The following is a 27,564-nucleotide window of genomic DNA, read 5'->3' as shown; positions in this document are numbered from 1 at the left end:
ACATAGGCTCACACAGAAGCCATGATTACTGTGGACCTGGATATACCATCCCACAGGAAAAGAAGTTGCAAGTTGTGTCTGAAAAAAAGGAATCTTCGGGTGTCGGGTCACTCACGTTTAGGACTGTGACAAGGAAGAGGAACAAAGTGATAATGGGGCACCAAGGGAGGATATGACATGAAACAGCTTGGCCTGAACATACACACACACACATCTTTTTAACATATGAAGGAATTAAGTAGTTACTATGCTGCAAAACACATGCAAATGAAAAACGTAGCAACTTTCTTCTAGACCTTAATTACCGCAGCAATTCGAGTTGAAATCCATGACTATTTTTGACAGAGAAATGAAGTAAATAACAGGTTGCAGAGCAGAAAATAAATGTCAGTTGGTAGATTCACATCGCCAGCTTGTAGGAGAGATATAACGTAATTTTTGTTTTGTATCCCAATAAATGAGGCCACGGGTGTTTTTGGCACATAGAGCCTAGGTATTTTCCCTGCCTTTTCCTTCCTTATTCTTCCACCCCTTCATTGATGGGAAATATTTGCATATTCTGACTGCACCTGTCCTTAGAAAATGAAACTAACTGTAATACGTAAGAAGCAAGGATTATAAGAGGCTCTTAGGTATAATATTAACATGAATTGTTGCCAAATTGTAAGCTGCAGCTTTTTCCTTACTGAAGTAACAGTTTTGGCAAGTAAAGAAATGGATAAACACAGCAACGTATTCACACAAAGAACCCAAACAGAGCCACGCGTTCAAGGATGTTTACGGAGGATATTTTGAGTACGGTTATTTTTTTATTATCTTGCCCTAGGCGTTTTTAACTCAAATTAACAGAACGCCTATATCTATATAATTCATTCTTGTATTGCAGGATGTGTTACCAAACACACAAAAGATGAGGGGAGGATGTTTGCAATAAGTCTTACCACTGGCAATCACTAGGGTAGCATTCCAGCTCACCATTATTTTGGTACCCATGCCACCTGAGTTTGGACCCAGACTTTTGTGTACTTGATTTAACAAATTGGTACTCAGAAGTAACTTGGCAGCCCTCAAAATAGTTCATAACATTTTCACATATAAGATTACAACTGTGAACATAGTATTTTGTAACAACAGATGTGTACGGGGTATCCAGAACAAGACTGTTAGCTACTATTTCAAAATAGAATTGATGAAAATATTAAGATATCTGAAATGAGGTTGCTTCCATCAGCTGGTAAACTTCAAGAGAACTGAAACATCTGTGAAACTTAAGGGGTTAACAGCCTCACTTAGTGGTTAACAACTGCTGTTTTCCAAAGGCCAGTGCCTCCACCATCAAGAAATGGCCTATGACGGTCTGGCCATTTTGAGAGGGCCTTCTGATCACTTGTCCGCAGCGTTATTTACATGGAGGAAAAAAACAAAAAAAGGATCCCCAAAGTCTGCAATAAAACCCTTAGCTTTTCAGGGGCATTAATTTTTTATTTAAAAAAAACATACCCCTCTTTGGGAGTGGAGAATGTGTTCTTAGAAAACAAAATACATGCCACCTGGTCCAGAATGGTGCATGTCATGGTGGGCAGGGGGCATTGAGCAGGCAAAAGGTGACGTTAGTAGTTTTGGTGAATATTTCCAACCTATTTGGCAGGGAGCTCTACACTTTGGTTGGTGGGCTGGGAGGTGGTGGTGAGGCTAGCCACCCAACAGTTGGCGGATTGACAACTAAAATATAACAGAGGCCTCCTCTCTGTCAAAAATGTCCAGTATAGCCTGAGACGTATATTCAAATCATTGAAAATACTTTACATTAACTTCTAACACAAAGACTACAAAGCACTTATCATAATCCATTTTCACTTATCCATCCTATATTGCTTTAAAAAAACTATATGTCATTTACATAAAACCAAGGCTTATATTCATTATTTTTATGAGTGATCACAAGCTGCGTGGAAAACACGGGTGAAATGGGAACAAGCCTATGTGCTGAAGGAACCCGAAAAATATACTTATAGACCTTGTAGAACCACAAGGAAGTTTCATCTGGGGATAAAACAGAAATGACAGTAGTGCAAGCTTCTCTTCACGGCCAGGCCAAGCCTTTAAGGTGCAGAAAGAAAGAAATAAGAAATGACTTGTAGCATTATTGATCAATCACGTTGGCAGAAGCCACAGCCCTAGAAGCGCAGATCAGTGAATTGCATTAATGAAGACAAACCGAAAACACAGGTACTGAATCATTTATTTGTAAAACATTTTGCAAAAGGTTCCATTTATTTTTTCTATCAGCATGCTTGGTACTTTACAGTTTAAACAAAGGAGGTTGCTGAACTGTTCCTATAGAAAGTAAGGAATTAGACGAGACTGGCGTGACCAGAGGTGTGTGTGTTACACCTTTGGACATCCATTTTGTTGGACGTGTTTGCCTCACACACCCGAAAGGGTGTCATGCTTCATCATAGGCGTTGCTCCTCGTCGGGGAGGCGGTGCAATCCCCGACGGACTCACCTCGGAGAGGGGCTCTTTGGCGGAGATCTTTTTGTCCAACAGCCTATTGGTGAAGTGCAGGTGTGTGGGTTAGGGCAGTAAGTTTCCTGGAGAAAGTGATTAAAATGTAGCAGGGGGTGCCGGAAAACACTTTATTCTGGGGGTCCCCCTACTGCAGTTAAAAACGTGGATCTAGCTCGCTGGGTGACGGCAGGTTAGGTAGCGTAACCCTAGGAGAGACTAGAGTGAGGGTTGGTCGACATGTTTCTCGCATGGGAAAGATTTCCCGCGATTCTTCAGGACCTAGTGATGGTGAGAGCTAAAAAAGGAAAGAAAAAACATGCTGGTGTCATGTGTTAGGTGTGGGTATAGTTTACCTCAATGGTTGATCCTATGCCTAAACAGGGGAGAAAGAGGAACAAGGTTAACATATTTATAATTCTCCTGTAAGCATGTGAGGTCAGAGCCAGAACAACAACATGGTACAGTATGTTAGCGGTGGTGTAGAACTACTCACACGGCTAAAACATGCCTGTGATGTCGCAGGGTGCAGTGCACAGTGAACACTCTTAACACACTTTGTACGTGAAAGGATGTGGTGAAAACTCATTTAAAAACAGTGTTTATAAAAAGACCGCAGCAGCAGTCTCGTAGAGAATACCATGACTATGGATGTGGAGGGCCCAACGGGGATGGTGGTACAATGCTGACTCCTGACTCACCTAATGGTCGGGGATTAATAACCACATGAGTAGTCGGCGGGTCGGTACATCAGGGTTGTGCCTACAGTTTTGGCTGAGGGAGAAGATGGACCTGTTAGCTTTGGAAGGTTAGAATCAGGGCAAGACAAATGGACTCCTGCAGTGGGTTTGCAGGGGTAGCCAGGGGTTGGATGGAGGGGATTGTCTTACCTCAAGCTTCCCGTGTCCGTGTGGATTCACCTACCCATCACCGCCGAGCTCGAATAGGTAAAGACGCTCGGGGCGTGTTCTATTTATAGGTGGCCGCGTCATTGGGTTGCGTCAGTATACGCCCACTAGGTGGATCACGCGTTGTGATTGTTTTCCACATAGTGCTTACACATTTTGGTGTGGGTTTTCTTACAGCGAAAGTTGCTGCGAGATTCTGGGGAAGTTCTTAACAATGTGGCAGACTACAAAAAAGAATCTACCATCCTTTCTAGGAACCTACTTGACAGAGGTTACCTGAAAAGAGAGGTCACTAAGGCAAATAAACGGGCCAGAAACAACAACAGGGAAGCCCTACTGGAAAGACGGGAAAAAACACCTGTCGAGAACCAGCCAATCACCTGTGTTACCACTTTCACACCCCTATCAAACAAAATCAAGAGCACAATCAAACGCCACTGGGGTATCCTTAACACAGGTGATATGAATCTTGAACATCCTAGATTCGCATTCAAAAGGTCACAGAACGTGAAAGACATCCTGATTAATACCAGACCTAAAACGACAAAGAAATGCACTCAGCAGACCTTATGGAATCTACCTCCCGTCACTGGCAACTACCCATGCGGCACATGTGGGGTATGTAGATACACTACACCTCATAAAACCATACAACTCTCTGACACGTTCAAGTGGGAAATCAGGGGTCACACTAACTGCAACACCACCCACTGCATATACATGCTGACATGCCCATGTTGTTTACAATATTTTGGGATGACAACCCGCCCAATCAAAACAAGAATCATTGAACATCGCAGCAACTTTCGCTGTAAGAAAATCCACACCAAAATGTGTAAGCACTATGTGGAAAACAATCACAACGCGGACTCATTAAGGTGGGTGGTGCTTGAATCCAGTCCTAACTGCCCCAAGAATGCCTTATTCCGGAAAGAACAAAGGTGGGTTCCCCGCCTTTCTTCTGATAAACAAGGACTCAATGAGGATATTCCTTGGCACTCTCTGTAAACTAGCCACTGACTGCCCCGCTAACCACCAGCTTTTTAATATGCTCTCATCCTTATCTTACCTGTGTACTACATTTTACACCACTCCCTTTGTGCTTACCTGCCACCTCCCCTTTTCAATGATACAACGAACTTCAGTTCTGCCGCTCACTCCATATACCATCTAAACCGTTGCACTATGGCTGACACCATCCTCTTACTTAACACATGATCCACCCAGTGGGCGTATACTGACGCAACCCTATGACGCGGCCACCTATAAATAGAACACGCCCGAGCGTCTTTACCTATTCGAGCTCGGCGGTGATGGGTAGGTGAATCCGCACGGACACGGGAAGCTTGAGGTAAGACAATCCCCTCCATCCAACCCCTGGCTACCCCTGCAAACCCACTGCAGGAGTCCATTTGTCTTGCCCTGATTCTAACCTTCCAAAGCTAACAGGTCCATCTTCTCCCTCAGCCAAAACTGTAGGCACAACCCTGATGTACCGACCCGCCGACTACTCGTGTGGTTATTAATCCCCGACCATTAGGTGAGTCAGGAGTCAGCATTGTACCACCATCACCGTTGGGCCCTCCACATCCATAGTCATGGTATTCTCTACGAGACTGCTGCTACAGTCTTTTTATAAACACTGTTTTTAAATGAGTTTTCACCACATCCTTTCACGTACAAAGTGTGTTAAGAGTGTTCACTGTGCACTGCACCCTGCGACATCACAGGCATGTTTTAGCCGTGTGAGTAGTTCTACACCACCGCTAACATACTGTACCATGTTGTTGTTCTGGCTCTGACCTCATATGCTTACAGGAGAATTATAAATATGTTAACCTTGTTCCTCTTTCTCCCCTGTTTAGGCATAGGATCAACCATTGAGGTAAACTATACCCACACCTAACACATGACACCAGCATGTTTTTTCTTTCCTTTTTTAGCTCTCACCATCACTAGGTCCTGAAGAATCGCAGGAAATCTTTCCCATGCGAGAAGCATGTCGACCAACCCTCACTCTAGTCTCTCCTAGGGTTACGCTACCTAACCTGCCATCACCCAGCGAGCTAGATCCACGTTTTTAACTGCAGTAGGGGGACCCCCAGAATAAAGTGTTTTCCGGCACCCCCTGCTACATTTTAATCACTTTCTCCAGGAAACTTACTGCCCTAACCCACACACCCGCACTTCACCAATAGGCTGTTGGACAAAAAGATCTCCGCCAAAGAGCCCCTCTCCGAGGTGAGCCCGTCGGGGATTGCACCGCCTCCCCGGCGAGGAGCAACGCCTATGATGAAGCATGACACCCTTTCGGGTGTGTGAGGCAAACACGTCCAACAAAATGGATGTCCAAAGGTGTAACACACACACCTCCGGTCACGCCAGTCTCATCTAATTCCTTACTTTCTATAGGAACAGTTCAGCAACCTCCTTTGTTTAACGTGTAATTGACACGGGCACTAGCTGATACTGGTTAGTGAAAGAAGGGGGTTCCCCAATGGGTTTTAAGGATGTGGGCAGGCTGTAGGGGGAAAAAAACTGAAAATAGAACACAAGAGAGCAACCCTGCCCTATGATATAGTAGTCCCAGGGAAGGGATCCAATCAATATAAAAGGGGTGATTTATCTAGGAGCCAGCACTGCACATAACAAGAGACAAGTCAATCCAGATATACTCAAAGAAGATTTTTCGGAATATATATATATTTTTTATTTTTTTGTCTTCTTTGATTTAATATAGCAAAAGGTACAAAAATTGATTACATTGTTCAAATCCACATTATATTTAGAACATCAAAACACACATGATAAAGGGAAAGATAAAAAAGAGGAAACTTCATCCTATGGCATGGCCTACCCAGTAACATACCACACTGCATTCATACTCTCAAACTCACTTATTCCAATTCAATCAACCTGGTATTCTTTCATTCAACTTTCATTCATTCATATAGTCCTGGTGCTTGCAACACAAAGATGGTCAATTTGTTGCATAGGTCAGAATGTTATTCCAGGAGGCAGATGACATATAAGGGAGTCCTGATGAATATAGGTTAGTATGCCATATTCCTGGAAACGCAAGCCAACGCGCGTTTCGGTGACTGGCCGATGGGGCCACACCTTCGTCAGGGCTAGGGGTTGTTTACTGGGAGGGAGACAGGCATAAAATCTGGAAATAAAAACAGTGTCTTAGAATTTTGTTCAATATACAGAATACAAATTTAGATCATACAAACGTACATTTTCTATTTGTTTAATACATTTCACATTTTTAGCCAAACATTGGTTCTTAGTCTGATAGCTGTGTGGTTGACTTCTTGTGGCTGTGCAACGCCAAACTACCTAGTGACACTCCCTAAGACAGACTTCCCATCTGGTGAGGTCTGTTAGAGGCAACTTGATAACCTTAGCTAAGTGAACCATTGGGTACATTTCATAACTTCTCTCATATTCAGACTGATTAAGCTTCCCTCATACATATACACATTCATTCTAGCGCGTATTGACTGAGTTCCCGTAATTGAAACTATGATCCATTAAGTTAAAATTTAACTGTTGTTGTAGCAGTCAGTTCGATTTAACTGTTATTACAGCGGTCAGAGGTTTATTTTAGGAAACCCAACATCTATTTAGAAAGCATTATTTACAATCTAGTATTGTACTTACATGATGTGTGTCAGAGCAAGGGGATTACTGGCATAATTCGTTTGGAGAGTAGAGATTTTCAAACTTTACAAGAATGGGCTACACGGAAAAAGAGAACACGATGTATTTAAACATAACAAACTAATCCTCAATCTTAAGAGATGTAACTAGTAAGAGGAAAATAGTCTTATCATATATTACCTATATAGGAATCCTAGTATTTTGAGAACAGATACTCGTGGCCAGATGACCTATCGACAAGGTGGATAACGCTTTCTGATTCCATTTATACTGGATACTGTAGTCCTGTAATCACAATAGGGTTTAATGAGTTAGAGCCTAATAAATTTGATGTTAGTTAGGGCACTGTTTCAAATAAGGAAAACACGAGGAAACATGGGGGGGTTTTATTTTAAAAATAAAATTTAGTTCAACCCTCCATTTTTACTTTCAGGCGGAATTTTGAATATGGGCTCCAATGTTTCGTTTTTAGTCGGAAGCGGCCTGAGGTCCTTTAATCCTGTGCTGCAGAAAGAAATAACAGCGCAATTAATGGATTACCTGAAGGGTTTTTAGTCTGCTCTCCGATAGGAATGTATGGCTTGTGAGATTCCAAGGACCAAGTATGTAGCTTTCGGTAGGGGTTCCTAACAAGAAAGAGGAGAGCTAGTTATGGCCATGATCATACTAGTAACGCTATCTATCCGGAAACCTGAGGGATTAAAAACAAAGGTTCCGTTGCCTGGATGGTAGAACAGCTTACCGGAGAGCAGTTAAGATAGTTCTGCCGAGGCGACGTGCAGTAGTTACAGCTCCGTAAGCGGCGAGAAAGTGGTTGTAGGTGGGGGTTCCTAACGTAGGATAGAAGGCTAATTAAGTACATATAATTTGACTAGCCATCTATAGAAATTAAGCGTAGGCTAAGGGATGTCGGGGTAAGCACGTACCTTTGGGTTGTAGTGGATCGTCCTTCAATGGGATTCCGTCGGCTCAAACCGGTCGACCAACCGCAACGGGAGACAGGACTCTCACCCAATTGGTGTCTGTTCTCATTTAAATAGGCAGTTCTCCGCGCCTCTGGTGAGGAGGATCAGCTGTGCTAGGGCTGTAAACATAGATGACAGACCCAATTCTTACCGTCAGCGGACAGCGGCCATCTTGAGAGAGTAAACTCTTGTTTCTTGAACAAAATTAAGTAGTTTCAGTTTACTATCTGTGGAAATCATGTTTAAATTAAATAGTCTTGATATGTACGTGATATTTATTAAAAACGGCAACAAAGTATGCCATAGTTTTGTTTTCACTTGTATGGGCCTCATTTAAAAATCAGAGAGCCAGCCCATTATGTTAGTCCATTTCATAGTCACCCATATTATATTGGAAATGAGTCCAATATAAGAATTCTGCCAGATAATAAGATTTTTTCTCCCTATTTATTTTGGAGTTCTCAAATCCTGTTACTCGAGGTTGTTTTACAAGAATGCCTGGTGCCAAGGACATTCTTCGTTCAGTCCCTTAGTTACAGCATTCAAGAAAAAAATCCAAAACACCTCTCGTTTTTTTCCTAGGCCCACAGGATCAATTCCTGGTCCGGCCTTTATTTTTTCCAGGATGAACCAGCGAAGTTCCAGCTCTATGTGTTCTTTTTCTAGCCAATGAGCTACAATAGGGGCTGTGATTTTTTTGTTTCTGATGTTTGACTTATGTTCCCCTATTCGCACTCGACATTCTCTGCCTGTTTCCCCGACGTAGGGGAGGTTGCATGGACACAATATCAGATATATGATATTGCTAGTACGGCAGTTGGTCATGGTGGCATTACGTCGTACTGATACCGTGCGAGTATTGGTACTGACATTTTCTCCCACAATGGCCTGTGGGCAAATATGGCATGTCCCACATTTGTGGTTGCCATATATAGGTTCCAATCCAGTTATAGTAGTTTGGATATTTTCAGATATTCCCTGCATTTTGCCTCTTACCAGGTGATTTTTCAGATTGGGGTTCTTTCTGAAGGCAAATATGGGTCTGCTCAAATGAGTCCTGTCATTCTCCAAGTTCAGAATGTGCCAATTCGAATTGATGGCTTGTCTAATTTTGTGATTCATTTCCGAGTGGCGAGTGATGCATACTAGCTGGTTTGTTTTTTCAGGGTTTTTTGATGTAAACATCCCCTCTCTATTTGTGTACCTTGCCCGTTTAAAGGAGTCTTTGATCAATCTAGCTGGATATCCTCGAAAAAGAAGTTTTTCCCGTAGGATATCAGCTTGGATCAGGAAGTCACGCATATCAGAGCAGTTCCTTCTGATACGAAGGAACTGGCTGTATGGGATACTATCCCTCCGACTCCGAGGGTGAAAGCTGGAATACTGGAGCAGGGTGTTCCGTGCCGTAGGCTTGGTGTATAGGGATACCTTGATGGTGTTTTCATGATGTTCAATCCAGATGTCCAAAAATTCAATTTTGGATTTACTGGTATGGCTGGTAAATTTCAAATTGGCGTCCGCCGCATTGAGCCATTCGATGAATTCATAGAGTTGTTCTTGTGCCCCCTTCCAGATGAAAAAGATATTGTCAATGAATCGTTTCCAATTCTTGACGTTCTCATAGAAGGGGGCCATTTCATTAAAGATATTAGTTCTCTCAAATTCTCCCATATACAGGCATGCTATACTGGGTGCACAGCTTGCTCCCATGCTAACTCCAGTGGCCTGTCTGTACATGGTATGATCGAATTCAAAGTAATTCTCGAAAAGCACTATCTTGAGACATTGCAGGATAAATTCGCCATTGGTGATGTCATTGTTTCGGGAAAGTATGGTTTCAATGATTTCATACGCACCCTTTTGGGGGATGTTGGAATATAATGATTCCACATCTACGGTAACCATTATCTCGGAGATCTCAAAGAATGGGGTACCTTCCACCTGTTGGATAAAATGTCCTGTGTCTCGAACATATGATTCAAGTTCTGTAACCATCGGGTTTAGAAATCTGTCAATATATTTTGACAATGGCTCGGTGGCAGAGCCAATTGTTGAGACAATAGGTCGCATGGGTGGGTCAGTACTGTTTTTATGGGTTTTGGTCACTCCATATATAATGGGCAATTTGGTGTTGCTGGGGGTGAGAAATTCAGCTTCTGCCTCACAGATATAATTTTGGTTAACTGCTCTTTGAACCATAGTCAGTATACGTCTTTTCAGAGCCTTTTCAGGGTTCCGTGTGATCCGTATGTAGTGACCTGAGGAGGATAGTAATTCAGTCATTCTCCTTTTGTAATCTGAGGTGTCAAATAAAGCGATGCCGCCCCCTTTATCACAAGGTTTAATTGTGATATTTTTGTTTTGTTGGAGTTCCTTAAGGGCCTTGTTCTCTAGTGTGGGCAGGTTCGCTTTTGGCATAGGTACATATTGTGTCATTTTATTTACTTTATTCATGACTGTCTTCTCGAAAATATTTACCTCGGGGCCCACCATTTCCAACGATGGGGTAAATGAGGAGGGAGGTTTACATCCAGACTTATTCTCTTCATTGTTAGTGGGGGGAGCCTCCAGAAAGAATTTTTGGAGGCGAACCTTCCTGAAGAATAACTGCAGGTCTCTGTTTAGTTCAAACTTATTGAAGTTTGCTGATGGTACAAATGATAGGCCCCTCGTTAAGAGTTGGGTGGCCATGGGGTCTATAATCTCCCCAGACAAGTTGAACACAGGGAGCCCCCTTATGTTCGCCAATACGGTTGGTGGCGGGTCTGTACATACATCTGTGGTTGTCCGCGACCCTGATGGTGGTTCCTCGTTTGGGGGGCCCTCGAGGGGGGACGGGTGTTGCCCCGACGATTCCCTAAAAAACGATTCTGTTGGTGGTTGCGATCGTAACTTCCATTTCTGTTTCCTCGATTGGGGTTATGTCCTTGATCGTAACTAGGGTCATATTCTTCAGGGGTGTCCCCTTCGGAGTCAGTGGTTTCTGAGATGGTGGTAATTTTTCTCTGGCCCCGTCTGGGTGCCTGCCCACGTGATGTACTCTCCTCCTGGTTGGTATAGAAATTTGTACCCAGGTAGGGATATGCCCTTTCTTGGGAAAACAATCGAATATCTTTGCGCAGTTTTTCAGTCTTTCTTTTAAGTAAATATTCGGAGAAGGACTCTAATTCAAATTGGATCTCTTCTAGCTTCCTTTTGCCTTCATCTACTGCATCTCCCTCTTTCAATTTATCCTCCAATTCACGAATTTCTTTATTAAGAATGTCAATCACGGCACGAGCTGTTTCCACAATGAGCATCATCCAGTCCCTGGAGCAACGGTTGGAAATGAGGGCCCATCGCTCCAGGAACTGTCTGATCTCAATGAACATCCCTGGGATGTTACGGACTCTAAGTCCAATAGGGATAGTGCCAGCTCGTAAATAATCGAGCATAAATTTGGCATGTAATTCTGTCCTTTTCGATTTTTTTCGGAGGTTAAGTAGTTTATTCCAATCTCCATTGAGCCCTTTAGGTATGGAGAAGTCTTGGTTACCATCAACAGGAAGCCCAAGCATTTTGGCAAAATCGTCATCGGAAAAGCCGAATGTTTTTATAGTATCCATTTTAAATGTAGCTTTGGTAAAGATATATTTTAAGTTCTGTAATTTTTATTTGGGAGATGGAATAGGCCGCCAAAGATTAAGTCAAGGGTAAGATTAAGTCAATAGCGCTCCACAACACATTCCCCACTCAGATATGCATTTGTTACTTACATCGATGATCTCACATCACATAGGTCCCCGTGGTTCACTTAGATCGAATACCCGGAATACCCCCACAGCACAAGGCTGTGAGACAATTAGTGAAAGAAGGGGGTTCCCCAATGGGTTTAAAGGATGTGGGCAGGCTGTAGGGGGAAAAAACTGAAAATAGAACACAAGAGAGCAACCCTGCCCTATGATATAGTGGTCCCAGGGATGGGATCCAATCAATATAAAAGGGGTGATTTATCTAGGAGCCAGCACTGCACATAACAAGAGACAAGTCAATCCAGATATACTCAAAGAAGATTTTTTGGAATATATATATATTTTTTATTTTTTTGTCTTCTTTGATTTAATATAGCAAAAGGTATAAAAATTGATTACATTGTTCAAATCCACATTATATTTAGAACATCAAAACACACATGATAAAGGGAAAGATAAAAAAGAGGAAACTTCATCCTATGGCATGGCCTACCCAGTAACATACCACACTGCATTCATACTCTCAAACTCACTTATTCCAATTCAATCAACCTGGTATTCTTTCATTCAACTTTCATTCATTCATATAGTCCTGGTGCTTGCAACACAAAAATGGTCAATTTGTTGCATTGGTCAGAATGTTATTCCAGGTGGCAGATGACATGTAAGGGAGTCCTGATGAATATAGGTTAGTATGCCATATTCCTGGAAACGCAAGCCAACGCGCGTTTCGGTGACTGGCCGATGGGGCCACACCTTCGTCAGGGCTAGGGGTTGTTTACTGGGAGGGAGACAGGCATAAAATTTGGAAATAAAAACAGTGTCTTAGAATTTTGTTCAATCTACAGAATACAAATTTAGATCATACAAACGTACATTTTCTATTTGTTTAATACATTTCACATTTTTAGCCAAACATTGGTTCTTAGTCTGATAGCTGTGTGGTTGACTTCTTGTGGCTGTGCAACGCCAAACTACCTAGTGACACTCCCTAAGGTACTGATACTGGACCTTCCCCCTCCTTGGGTGGTAATTGGTGCCCGGCTGATCGACTGATCACCCTCCCTCCCCTTTGTCGACTACTGGTACTTTACAGTGCCAGAATAAACCCTTTGGAGGCCCCTAGGCAGTTGAAATGTTCAAATCATCTACTAATACTCAATGCACCCGATTTTTTTACAGACTGACAGCTGCCAGAAGATGAGCTTTTAAGAAACAAACTTGTATGTGAATCTGATGTCTCTAGTTTATGTACTTTGCCTATTTGGTAACCCAGAACTGGTACTTTATCGATTTCAGTGAAGGTATGCAGCCCGTGTTTTTCAAGAAACAAAAAAAAGGCTAAAAGTTTGGTTTTGGTGGCAGACTTTGAGTGGGGGTGAAGAAATATTTGAACTAAAACATAACTTGATCTACCACGTATAAAAAGAATGCTTGAGGCGCACATTTCAACTTAAACTATGTCATACCTTACATACACTATTGATGCTTATTCGTTATAGGGAAACACTTTCACAGCTAAAACCTGACAACGTTATTTGTGTTTCTTGCATAGCACAGCTGCCTTACTGTATAGGTCTGCCTGACTTGGATACGGTTAGACATCATTCAGTGGCAGGTGAAGGCAACAATTAGAGGAAACTTAAATTCAGCTAAATGTTGATTAACGAGCCTTTATTTTATTCTATTTTGGGGTTTTGTAAAGCGCATGGTGACGCACAGCGGCGTGTCCCCGCGCTGAGGAGCTACTTTATTCCTGGACCCTACAAAAGCGGCACACCTACTGGGCGAATAGAGCAGTTTTGAGCTTAGCTCTGAAAATTGACTCAGATGGCTCTAGTCGTAGCGCCATGGGCAGCTGATTCCATCTGGCGGCTGCAAGGTATCTAAAAGATCTACCCCCCATCCGAGCTCTGGATACCTTAGGGACAGCCAGGAGTCCAGAGCCAGAAGATCTTAGAGAGCGGGGAGGATCATAAGGTGTCAAGAGTCCTTGTAGAGGGAGAGGGGATTTCCCATGAATGATCCGATGGCACGTGCAGAGTGCTTTGAATTCTACCCTGCTTCTGACCGGGAGCCAGTGCAAGGACCGGAGAGCCGCTGCAGAAGCAGCTCTTCTGGGTAATCTAAGCACCAGTCGTGCAGCAGCGTTCTGTAGGACCTGTAAGCGGCTGAGATTCTTCTCCAGGGTACCTAAATACAGAAGATTGCCATAGTCCATCTTCGAAGTGACTAGTGCATGTACCAAGGTCTGTCGGGCTCTCACAGGCAAAAACTTCAGCGTCTTTCTGAGGCTTTTGAGGGTCCCAAAGCATTGTCCCACCACCTGATTGATCTGAGGGCCAAAGGTGAGGGCGGCATCAAACCAAATGCCCAGATTCCTTGCTTTTTGGCAAGGGGTGGGTGTTGGGCCCAGGGAAGATGGCCACCATGCCGACGTCCACGCAGACTGGCGGCCCCCCACGACCAGCACCTCGGTCTTGCCTCCATTAAGCTTGAGGCAGTTGGCGGACATCCAGGCAGCCAGGTCTTGCATGCATGCTCTGAAGATGTCCGCCGAAAGATCGGGTGCGCGCGATAGGGAGATAACCAGCTGCGTGTCATCGGCATACGACACCAAGCTGAGGCCGTGACTCTCTACTAAGGTGGCAATTGGAGCGACATAAAGATTAAAGAGTGTTGGACTCAGGGACGAGCCCTGCGGCACCCCCTGGTCCAAAGGAATTCGCTCCGAGTAGTGGTCACCCTGCCTCACTTGGAAACCCCGGCCAGTGAGAAATGAATAAATCCATTTCAACGCTGCCCCTTTCACCCCAACCTTGTCCAGACACTGTAGCAGGATGGAATGTGCCACAGTGTCGAACGCGGCGCTAAGATCTAGTAAAATTAGCGCCATTGTTTGTCCCTCGTCAGCACCCTGCCGGAGGGCTTCAGTAGCCCTCAGAAGGGCGGACTCCGTCGAATGACGGGGCCGGAATCCAAATTGGGTAGGATGAAGATGGTTGCCTTCCTCTACATATGTCATTAGCTGTTTGTTTGCCACCTTCTCCGCTACCTTGGAGAGGTAGGGCAGCAGGGAGATGGGGCGCAAATTGTCCAAATTCTCAAAGCTAATGTTAGGCTTCTTGCGGAGGGGAAGCACCACAGCCTGTTTCCAGTCCTCGGGTATAGAACTGGAACGGAAAGAGACATCTAGCACATGCCTGATGTAGGGTTCCAAGGTCTCCAAGCTGTTGCTCAATCTTTTAGGGGGCCTTTATGACTGTGGAGAAGTTACCCTAAGGACAGGTATTCACATTCTTCAAAAAAACTCAGGTCAATTTAACCTTGGAAGTCCAAGAGAATAAGATGCAGCTCCTAGAGATTGCTAGACATAGCACCAAAGTCATAACATGGAAAGCGAGTAAGGAGGCGAGGTGAAGGGTAAGTGCTTCACATCAACCTTCATATGTTTCAGTATCTTGCAGAAGTGTAATCTCCATTGTACCACAACTTTCATTCTGATTGCAAATATGTTTCCGTAAAGGACAGAGGCATGAAGACTTTTCACATCCTGTTTCTCCATGTTACATTCTAGGTCGCCTACTTTTCGCTGGCTACAATGACTACACTATCAATGTTTGGGACGTCCTGAAGGGAACTCGAGTGTCCATATTATTCGGACATGAAAACCGCGTTAGTACCTTACGAGTCTCTCCGGATGGAACAGCGTTCTCTTCAGGTTCATGGGATCACACCTTGAGAGTAAGACCTCTTTCTTCCACAGACTCACAGTGCTTGATATTTGTAGGCAGCCTGTATGTTATTTCTTACACTTGAAACCCCTCAGTACCACAGTCAGCTCAACTCCTTCTTATTTTTCTTTGCCCACGTCCAAAGAACAGTTATAATAATACAAATATTACTACAAAATAACAGATGTTTCTTAAGCACTGATTTCAAGCCTTGTTACTATTGCTATTAGTTTACTATTACCTCATTTAATGGATAGATGGCTGTGATTGGTCAATTCACTCATGCTTCCTGCTGGCTAGTCCAATTGCGCAAGTGCCTCAGCACCAAAAAGTTTCTTCACTGTGCAGTAGCTTAGGACATCTTTTTCTCGGCACCGGTGTTTATACTATTTTTAGCCTTTAATGAGGGAACTCAATACCCACTGCCGGTCTTTTTATTGAACGTGGTACTTCTGAATGTAGTTATAATTAATTATTATAATAATTCCTATTTGTAAAGCGCAAACACATCACCCTTAAGGGTTTCAAGGTGCTGGGGACTGTCGGGGAGAATAAGTGAGCTATTGCCCAGAGTCACATAATGCTGAGCTGCTCCGGGGATGGAACAACTGTGACCCCCGCACTCTGAAGTCAGCCGCTCTGGCCGCTACGCCACACCTCTCCCACTCCAGTCCCTCACCTCCCCCCATCACCTTGATTTGAAAATAAAGCAAGGCATCCTCCAGGACGGCCGCAGCCTGTGTGTTTATAGAGCATCAGGAAACACAAAGCCTTAGGGAAGTCTTCCTCTTCCTCCCTGGCAATGCCTTTGACTTTCTCTCTGCTCATTGGAGCTTCTGTGTACATAATACTTTTCAGTATCCTTTGTATGCAAATTCATTTGACTTTTTGTATAGCGGACCTCCAACTGTTAGTTCTCGTGACACAGCTCAACTCAACCACACCCATCTTCCTTTATCACCTCCTCAGTTCATCAGCCCAGTTCTCTGTATATTAATGCACTGTAACCTGTCAACCACATGTTCCTAAAGGTTAATTGCGTGTCATTTCATAATTTTGCATCTTACTGAGTAACCCAATATTTCTAAACTTGTCTAAATAGAAAGCCCTATACATTTAAAAAAAAGCTTATTTTATATAATGTGTGTTCCTCGTTCACCTGTATAAAATATCTTTATACTGCTGCCATGACTAGATTGTGTTAAGCTAAGAAACCCTACTAGAGTTTACAAAGCTCTTCAAACACACTAAAATAATGTTTTCTCTAAGGGACGAGACCACGGACCAACTATTTAACAAGGTAACCCACTGGTTAAGCAAATATGCCAGGCTCAATGGGGTGGATCACAGACATATCCTGATTGCTAGGCTGGTTTCCTGAATTGGGCCGTCCAGGAAAGCATTTGAAGGGAACAGTGTTATTCTCACGTTGAGATTTCCAGAACTGGCCCGCAGGATTTTAAGCAATACTTCCCAATCTTTTTTTTTATTAATCTGGTATAAAGACGCTTCCACTGGGTTTCTTTTACAGGTCCTCCTATAATCCTACACTGATCAACCATTCTGCTTCAGGAGGGGGGCTTCCCCCCCTTGTGGGTGAATTCTAACTTCATCTAATCCCTTTGTCCTAGTCAGGGATCTCAATGTTTTAGATTGACAGCATGAGTCTAGGGGCACAAGTAAAGCAAGTGACATACTAGTTAAGAGGCCTGCTAATAGTGTCAATACTGTAATAATACCTGGAGAAAATATAGGCCCTGGTCATAAAAGCTTCAGTATTCTTGGGACTGGTAGCCCAGGGATGGCCTTTGTCCTTCTATCGACCCAGACCCAGGCTAGGGGGGATAACATAAATATTATATCATGGAATGGTGCAGGACTCGCGGCAAAATTCATTGATGAGAGGTGGCTCCAATCCATCAAGCATTTTGATATAATTTGTATCCAGGAAACCTAGGAGACTGAAAATACTTTTTTTCTTGAGGGTATACAAAACGTTCTGTTGCCCGGCAGAAGACTCGAGAACAGGCAGAGGTAGGAGTGGCTTATTTATTTTCATAGATATTAGGATTCAGGGTACAAAGAAGTCCTTGATGTTGGGCTCTAAAGTTGCTCAAGGTGTCTCTTTATATAGTAAATTGTATTGTTTTACATTAATCCATTTTTATAATTCAAGAGGGCACCAGGGGCTATCTAACCTTGTAGATTTAAGAAGTTGCTCTGAGCAAATACAGGGGGAAGGTGTGTCACAGGCGGGGGGCGCTAGAGGGCGCACTGCAGCATGGCCGCACTGCCGTGAGGCTCCTGCAGCCCGGAGCTTTCATCCGGCCAGTTATCCTTTGGATCATCGCCGACCCCGGATCTGACCCGAGGTTCTGCCTTGGGGGACTGTGATCTACACTCGGCTCGATTTTCACACTGATCGGTGGTTCCGATCCGGAGTTCGTGGCCCCTGAGGTATCACCGCCTGTTGCTGCGGAGACCTGGCGCTCCGCTGTCCGGCGTCCCGGACTACTCCAGCCCGCTGCTTGTCAAGTGGGGAGAAGGCCTGTCCCCTCCCCCATCGGGGACTTTACTTTGCTGCCTGCATGACTGCGTCCGGCGGCGGCGCCTGTGGCTGGCGATCGTGAGCAGGGGTGAAGCGGTGACATCGCGGGGGTCCGCTGGGTTGTCCCTGTGAGGATCTGACGGGAGCGTGGATATTGCCCCAGAGTAGACTACCGGACATCACACGGAGGGGAGTGGCGGGCGTGCGTGCCTGCTCGTGCCCCCTTCCATGGTCTACCCCTGGGCGCCTGCGGACGGCGTGATGTGCACTGAGGTGAGCTGCTGCTGATGAGAGGACTTCCTCTGATTGCTCTACGGGGGGGCCGTTTGCTCGCTCATTTGGCACCATTGTGATTGGCATACTTGAGGAGCCTGCTATACTCGGCTGTTGGCGGCGTGCCCCCGCGGACTACATGGTTGCTCCCTGCTGTGTTGCAGCACTTGCTTTGGCATACGGTCTGTGGGCGCTATTAACGCACATGTCACAGCGGACTTAGATTTTTGCTTCTTGGCACCCTTTTCCACTGCAGCGGCAGTTGTGTTGCGGAGCCGGCCGTGTTACGCTACGCGACGAGCCCCTTCCGGTGATTTGCGCGGCGCTAGCGCCATTCACATACCACAGCCCATGGCTGTCCCCTGCTGTGCCTGATCTGCCCCGTGGTCCTGGTTTGCACCACTCTGGCCCCTGCGGAACACAGTTGGGGCGGACTCCTGCACGCAGTCACTGTTTGCGGACTGTGAGTGGCGCAGCCCTAGCTACCTCGGGGTGTGGTGGACAGGGTCTTCGCTGGACCCCTGGTGAGTCTGTACTGTGACTACTGGTGGATTTGTACGGCGGTGTGCACTCTCCGACCCACTTTTGACATTGTTGTACGTGGCGTCCCCTGCTGAGTGCATCGCTGGGGTGACCGTGGCCTTGCTTTCGAGATTCGGCCCTCAGGCCTCCCTGCATACGACATTAGTGCGTGTGTTGTGTGTACCACCATGGGCAAACCTGATAATAAGCAACCTAAGCTATCCTTTGACTCGGCATCTTCCAGAAGGGGCGCCCGCCTTTTACAGGAGGCTGGAACCTCGCGATCTCCTCCTCCGACTGCCGCTGATGCTGTTTTGCAACCGGCCGCCCCTGATTTCCAGCAGATGATGCAGGAGATGCGACAAGGCTTCGCCACCATTGTGGACAAGGTGGACAAACTATCCTCCCGCATGGACGCGGTGGTACAGAAACTTGATGTCCATGAGGAGCGCCTGACCACGGCGGAACAGCGTATCTCCGATCACGACGACACTGCGGCCACTCATACCACTCAGTTGGCGCGTATGGACAATATCCTACGTGTAATAGCCGCTAAGAACGAGGAGTTGGAGGCGAGAAGTCGGCGCAACAACATTCGCGTAGTAGGTGTGCCGGAGTCTACGAATGTTGGAAAGATGGAAACGTATGTGGAGAGGCTCTTGGTTGGGGCAGTTGGGGCGGAATCCTTTTCGACCCAGTTTATTGTGGAACGGGCGCACCGCTCGCTTGGACCGCGACCGGCCCCCGGGGCGGCCCCACGCCCTATCATTGCTCGCCTCCTGAACTATCGGGATCGTGATGCTGCTCTTCATGCGGCCCGCACTTCCCGCTCACTTTCCTTCGAGGGGGTCAATTTCACGATATACCCTGACTTCACTCCGATGGTGCAGGAACAACGGCGAAAATTCTTGGCGGTTAAGAAGAAGCTTCGGGACCTCCAGGTGGACTACGCTTTGCTCTACCCTGCGAAATTAAGGATCACTCATCAGGCGAAGCAGACTTTTTTCACAAATCCGCAGCAGGCGGAAGACTTTGTGAAGCGGCTGCAGAGGGAACGTGCTGCTGCTGACCGCCAGGATGGGATGGGGCAGAATGATCGACATTCGGCGGGAGAGGAGGAAGACCCCTGATCAGGTTTTTTGATGGCATGGTGACTGAGTTGAACGCTACCTGTTGACATTGTTTCACCTGCCGCTGCCAGCTGCTTCTCCGCAGCGTGTGAAAATGTGGATTGATGGGCGGTCCTCTGTGCCTTTCTGAGAGGCTGAATGGTGTGACTGTTAGGTTGGCGTTGGCTGAGGTTGTGTTTCTATTCTTGCTCCGGGCACCCACCCTACCACTGTGCCTGCCTTGTAACTTTGCCTCATCGGCTGGGTGGGCGGCATAGTGTGAGGGGGTGGTGAAGTGCACCTCTGGTGGACACCCCCAACGGGAATTCCCCTACTATGTTCACACTTTACCTTGTTGTGCGGATGGTGTTTTGGATGTATGGATGGATGCCTGGGGTATGGGGAGGGGGGGTGGCAGGGGGTCCTGACAGGTTGGGGTTGGTCAGGTGGGCGGTGGGAGGTAGGGACTTTTTGGTGCCTGAAGGTTTACTTGTTGGATGCGATGCGCTCTGGATGTTCTCGTATGGCGCTGCATGCCTGTTGCACGGTTGTGCGTTGTCCGGTTTTGGGAGGGGGAGATTGGTTCTGGGGTTGGAAGACGGCGTGGCTGATTGTGTTTTTCATGGTACTAGGTGGGGTAAGGGTGTGGCGGCTACGGCCTCATATGGTGGCTCGTGTGGTGTGCCTGAGGCGGGTGTACGGGGTTCTTTGACACGTATCCCCTATGAGTAATGGCGGTCGCTGTGTTGGATAAGATATCGATTCTTTCTTGGAATGTGCGTGGGCTCAATGATGCCAGGAAATGCCGGAATGTGTTGCAGTATCTAGACCGACATGCCATACAGGTGGCACTTTTACAGGAAACGCATCTGGGCCGGTCACCGACATATGCGTTTGGTGGGAGGTGGGCCACTGTGAGGAAGTTCTCATCGTACTCCTCTTATGCAAGGGGAGTTGCAATATTGATTAAAAAATCACTTGCCTTCCAGGAGTTGGGATCACACTTGGACTCTGATGGAAGATATGTACTGTTGTGGGGAAGGATTGGACAGCTCACTGTGCTTTTTGTGAATTGTTATGCACCGAATGTTGATACTCCAGCTTTTTTTCTTACACTGTGGGGTCATGTGCTGGCTGTTGATGCTTCTCATATTGTGTGGGGGGGGGGATTTTAATTTGGCAATGGTTGCTCTTGAGGACAGATCGGAGGGGAGTCAGCAGTACAATATACAAGCCAGGGATGTCATGCGGGGCATTGTGGAAGAGGCAGGGCTGGTGGACAGCTGGCGATATGTACACCCCACTGTTAAGGAGGGCACTCATTTCACAACACAGGCCCGTAGCTGGGCGAGGCTGGATTATATCTTCCTTTCCAGGGGGCTAGTGGCAGGGTTGCATGGGGCGACGCACCTCCCCAGGACCTTCTCTGATCACTGTCCGGTTCGGGTTGTGGTATCGGTCCCTGGTCTACACCGACCGCGTCCGCCCTGGAGGCTGTTTCCATCGGCCCTACTGGACCCCATCTTTAAGGCGGAGTTGGGTGAGGAGATAGAGGCTTTCTTTCCGAGGAATAAGGGGTCTGTGGACAGTGTGGAGGTAATATGGGAGGCATTCAAGGTTACGATTCGGGGGCTCACTATCTCCAAGAGCTGCGGGGTACTCAGGACTATTGTCCGTATACTTGCTGATTTGGAAGCCGACCTAAAACGACTGGAGACTGGTCTACTTGCTAGCCCTGACCCTGATCTCATGCGCCAGTTTAGGAGTAAACTATCGGAATACGAGGAAGAAGCGGCCAGGGAAGCGAAACATAGGGGAAAATACTGGGTAGCTAGACGGTATTGTGAGGGTGAGAGGCCGGGGAAGGTCCTGGCGGCCCTTACGAGACACCAGAGGCATAGCTCAGATGTCTTGGAACTGGGCTTGGCTGATGGCACTCGATGCACGGACTCGGAGACTATACAGGACACATTTCTGCAACACTATACACACTTATACACTTCCCAGCACTCCGGAGATGTGAGATATGGGGGATTTTTGGATGAGCTGTCGCTTTGCTGGCTCTCTGATGATCACAGGGCTTTTCTGGGTAGGCCCCTGGAGGTCGACGAGGTCAGGAGTGCCATCATGTCGCTTAATAATGGCAAGGCTACAGGCCTAGATGGTCTCCCCGCCGAATTTTATAAGTGTTACGTAGATATTATGGCTCCGGTGTTGCGGGAAGTTTTCGAGGAATCCCTTGAAGTGGGGCGCCTGCCAGGGTCTATGAGGGAAGTTGCTATCATCTCTTTACTCAAACCCGGAAAGGATCCTCGTGATGTGGGCTCCTATAGGCCTCTTTCATTGCTTAACTGCGATGTTAAAATTTTGGCCAAGGTATTGGCGGTGCGTCTCTCTGAACTCATGCCCATTATAGTGCTGCCCGACCAGTCAGGTTTTGTGCCTGGACGGGCGACCTCCCATAATCTGCGTACATTGTTCTCCTTGATCCCGACCATTTCCCCGGAGCTTCCGGTGGCTGCTGTTTTTCTAGACGCAACAAAGGCGTTCGATTCGGTGGAATGGGGTTACTTAATTGACGTCCTGTGCAGGATGGGCTTCCCCAGAATATTTATCTCATGGGTTAAATTACTCTACACTGACCCTATGGCCAGAGTGATTGTAAATGGAGTGCTGTCCTCCCCTTTCCCGATCACGAGAGGGACCAGGCAGGGGTGTCCACTCTCCCCCCTCTTGTTCGCCATTGCTATAGAGCCTCTTGCATGTAGGATACGGCAATTGCATCAACGGAGTGCGTTTAATTGCCTTCAGCGGCAGATTGGCATATCCATGTACGCTGATGATGTTACCCTCTATGTGAAAGACCCACAGTTGAATCTTAATGCGTTATTGCGTGAGTTTGTTGTCTTTGGGGGTGTATCTGGGGTTCATATCAATTGGCAGAAATCCCAATTCTTTCCACTCACTGCAGCGGTCCACCGGTTCCCACTTGACTACCCCCTGGAGTGGTGCGACTCCGACCTGCGTTATTTGGGTATTGTTGTGTCACTGCTCAAGGAGGAGACACTACGGCTTAATTACGGTGTGGCTATAACTAACTTGGCAGATAGCATCACGAGGTGGAGTTCTTTGCCATTATCTATGGCGGGCAGGGCATCTCTTATCAAGATGGTGGTGTTACCTCGCTTCCTGTATTTGTTTCAAAACATTCCGTATTATCCTGGGGCCTTTTTTTTCTCACGTCTCCGCTCAGAGTTGCTTCGGTTGTTCTGGGGGGGCAAACAGCCACGAGTGGCGTGGTCTACGCTGACGCTGCCTTACAACGATGGGGGCTTTGACGTCCCTGAGTTTGAACTTTACTATGTCAGCGCTCAGGCGCACTTCGCCTACCACTGGATGCGCCCTACGCCGTTCATGCCTCAGGTGGCCGCCGAACAGTGGGTCGCTAACCCTCTCCCATTGGAGGGCATGGTCCTGGGTCGTGTTGAGGACATTGACACACACCAAACGACGGTCACCTGCACTGTTGATGCCTGGAAGCGCATCGCAAAGGTGCTGGATGTTGCTTTTCTTTACTCACCTGCGTTGCCTTTGATGTATCACCCTGCCCTGTCTCTTCTGCAGGAGGCTGGTTTCTGACGCCTGTGCAGTCGTCTTGCGATTCACACCTGGGGTGACCTGTTTCGTGAGGGCACCTTCTGTACCCTGGAGCAATTCTTCGGGGATGGGGCGTACTCCCCACTTGATATGTTTTACTATGTCCGGCTGCGCCAGGGCCTGAGATCACTGTTGCCTGAGTTCCCCGGAGAGCCGGGGGTGACCCTGCCACTTCATGAGTTGTTGCTTTCTGATGGGCGTCACTTGGTGTCTCGATTGTATAGTGCCATCAGGAGACAACGTGCTGTCTCGCCTGGGCGAGCGCGGACCCAGTGGGATGCTGAGCTAGGCATTTCCATTTCTGATGACCAATGGAAGTATTGTTGTGGTGTAACCGCTAACATCTCCTCTAGTTGCCGCCTAAAGATCATACACTACAAATTCTTACAGCGTTTTTATTACACCCCGGCTAGGAAGCTCAGGTTCCGACTAGCGGAGGATGACAGGTGCACTCGTTGTCATGCGACGGGTGCTGATTTTCTCCACTTGGCGTGGGGGTGTGGGGTGGTTACGGAGTACTGGGTGCGGGTTCATGATGCTCTTCAGACTATGACCGACAATGGAGTGACATTTGACCCTCTGGTCCTGTTGTTGGGTTATACCAGGGCGGTGCCGGCGATGTATCGTAGGTTTGTGGATGTCACTCTGCTGCTGGCGAAGAGGCGTGTGGCCTGTTGCTGGGGAAGGGGCAGGATACCGCAGTTCGATGACTGGCTGAGAGATGTCATTTATTGTCAGGACCAATATAATGTTTACGCAGAATTGATGCCTATGCGCTGCAGGCCCAGAGACTTTTGGAGTCCACTGCAGGTGTACCTTCTTACCAGGGCTGTGCAGGATTCTGATTCGGACAGTGCTGATCGGGTTGGGGTGGGTTAATGTGGATTAGTTTGTTTGAACTGTACGCTTTTTTCTGCCACTTGCCCAGTCCACGTGATGTGAAGGCCCCTATGTAAGCGCTACGGCCTCTCTCGATGTGTTGAGTATGTTATGACCGTAGACGGGGGAACGGGGCTTTACTGCCCTCTCTCTTGGGATGCAGCTTATGATGCCTTGCCTCGGGGGCCACTGCGCTGTGCGTATGTACCCGCGACCCTGCCACTGCTCTCCCCTTTGGTCCGATATTTGCTTGCTGTTCGTATTATTGGTATGTTTATATGCTCTGCAATGGTGTGTCACATGCCAGACAACTACTGTTGCCGTGTCCTTATTTCTGCCCACTGGACTTCCCCATCTGGATAAGACACCTGGACATTTTTTGTGTGCCGCTGCACTCCATCACACCTGTATCATTATATGCTTTGTATGTATGTCATTGATGATCTCATGCTTGTCTTCCACCACTTGTTACGAATAAAGGTTTAAAAAAAAAAAGGTGTGTCACAGGCCCAATTAATTTTAGCTGTAGATTTTCATTGTCATCCATGTCCCAACCAGCAGTGATTAATCGTGACTAGTCCACTTGCATGATCAATGAAGGATTGCACATGGAACACACTGAGGAAGGGCTGGATCTGAATGCCCTCCTTAATATATATGGCCTAACTCACAATTTGGACATGCTGACCAACCCTCGGATAACCCTGTGCTTCTGACCTAGAAAGGCAGGGGGTGTGCAACATTTATTGACTTTATCTATGTGTCTCTCTCCTTGAGGCGGTTTATATTGTCCTTTAAAATACAATACAGTCCGTTTAGTGACCATAATCCTTTGACCCTGGCCATAAAATTCTTGGGAATCCAGCCTTCACCTTGTAGGATAAATATTGGTGTGATTGCTGCTATTGAGCAAGGGAGGTGTCCAAGATGGTCACAGCTGGATGTTATTGCCTTTAATAAATCCCTGTTCAGAATAATCCAGCAAGAGATATTGACCTGTCTAGACCCGATGGCCCATTGGAAACAAACCATCCAAGAATTTACTGTGATTGCAAAAACTGTTGTGGGGTTGCTAACATCTCCAGTAGCTACACTCCGTATGGAATTCATGAGGTGGTTCGACAGAGAGTGTTCCTGGGCTCTCAGAGAACTTAAGAGGGCTCTGAAACAGACCCCAAAAGACAAATCCAGAGTGTCGGCCTGCCGTAACAATTATAAAGTGGCGGTCAAGGGACTGAAGCGCTTGCGTTAAAAACAGGCTTGGGACGATTTAGTAGAAGCATGGGAGCAAAAGGACTGTACTTAATTCTGGAAGGTTATTAACTGCCCATGCTTTTCCGAATCGGACAACCAGGGTTAAGCCACAGTATTACCCCAGATCAATGGCTCACTTTGAGGCAGTTTATAATCATGGTTATAGTGAATCACCTTCCCAGAACCTAATTACCCCCCAGAACTGAACCCATTCTTCTTACCCTTGATGAGGTCGGGTTGGGCATTGAGGGGCTGTCATGGAATAAGGCCCCAGGTCCCGGTGGGATTCCCCCTGATCTCTATTGTAACAACATAGAGGTATGGGCACTACTTCTTGTTAGGGTCCTAAATGTGGCAGTCACAACAGTAAGGCCCATATCGTGGTCTGCCACCATAATTGTCCTAATTTCTCAGAAGGGAGAGGGAGAGGCAACCCTCAGTGTTATCTCCCTATATCTCTCATGGATGCCACTGTGTAAGTCCTTGGCCGACTCTTATTTAATAGACTTTCTGCCTGGGCAGACTCCAATCATATTATCTCAGATGTGCAATATGGGTTCTGTGCAGGCAAATGCACCTCAGATCCTCAATCTCTATCTTTTAATGGCAAAATGCACAATAGCAAAACCTGGAGCTCTGTATCTGGGCTTCATGGATCTCACTTCGGCCTTCAACTGCATGAACCATAACAAACTTTGGAACCTACTCGGAGAACTTGGGGTTGACCCGTCGATAAATAATCTCTTAATGACATTACATTTTAACACCACTGCCGTGGTCAGATACACCCAGGAAGGGAACATTACTGATCATTTTAAATGTTCAAGTGGAGTTAGACAAGGATGCATATTGGCCCTTTTTTATTACGCTAAATATTAATCCCCTGGACTCGTTCTTGACAGTCCTGCAGGCCGATACTCCCAGGATAGGCACCAGATCGGTTTCTGTACTGCTGTACGCAGACAATGCAGTACTGCTAGCACGGACACCGAGGGGTTTGCAGGTCTTACTGGGCGGGTTCTGTCCTTTATGACTGAGATGGATTTATCTCCGAACCTAACTAAATCATATGTTATGGAAATTGGTAAGCAGGCCAGCAGACCTAACACATACAAAGTAGGTACACATAGTATAGCGAAGGTTCTGGCCTTTTCTTACCTGGGTATTTTTTTCGATGATGAGCTTAATTGTAAAGAACTGCAGGAGGGGATACTTTTGAAAATGAACAGATCTACGGGTGCTATCACAAATTATGCTCATAGGCTGGGAACATGGTAACCGTGGATACATTCTAAGGCCCTTTATGGGAGTGAGGTATGGGGTTACATGGTTGCTAACAATTTACAAGTTGCAGAAAATAAATATTTAAGGCGTATTTTGAAGGTCCCCCAGGATACCCCATCATACTCAATACACAAAGAATTAGGGGCCAAGTATATCACGGATTTGGTGGCCGTTAAACCGCTGTTATGTTAGGTGAAGATATGGTCAAAGGAAGAGGTAGGTTTTAATACTCTAGTAATTCTGGACCGCCTCACACTTTACCATCAGTTCAAAATGCCATGGTTAAGATACTTCAAGGATACCCTCACTACCTTAGGTAGAGCAGACCTGTTCTCTAATTATGAGAACATGAAGCCATAGAATAAGAATAATATTTAGGAGTTGTTTTTTAATTTTATTGTAGCCTACCAAGAAGACAAGGAGCTTAAAAAACCCATAGTCAGAGCACACACCTTAGTTTTGTCTGTGCAGGGCATGGAGCTTATTTATTGATTTTAACAAGCGCACATGATAGATTTTTAATCAC

At 46.3% G+C, this 27,564-nt stretch overlaps 1 protein-coding gene across 1 annotated transcript in view; it reads left to right on the top strand.

The window, feature by feature from the left end:
- GNB5 (G protein subunit beta 5) overlaps positions 1-27,564 on the top strand; it is a 360,042-nt gene that overhangs the window by 302,670 nt on the left and 29,808 nt on the right. Inside the window, exon 11 of the mRNA XM_086958304.1 lies at positions 15,356-15,522. Coding sequence (XP_086814430.1) covers positions 15,356-15,522 — 167 coding nt within the window. The remainder of the gene's footprint in view (positions 1-15,355; positions 15,523-27,564) is intronic.

Source organism: Lissotriton vulgaris, chromosome 2_1 (assembly GCF_964263255.1).
Source record: "Lissotriton vulgaris chromosome 2_1, aLisVul1.2, whole genome shotgun sequence".
NCBI lineage: Eukaryota > Metazoa > Chordata > Amphibia > Caudata > Salamandridae > Lissotriton > Lissotriton vulgaris.
The sequence above is the reverse complement of the archived record's forward strand: the minus strand, read 5'-3'. Positions and strand labels throughout refer to the sequence as shown.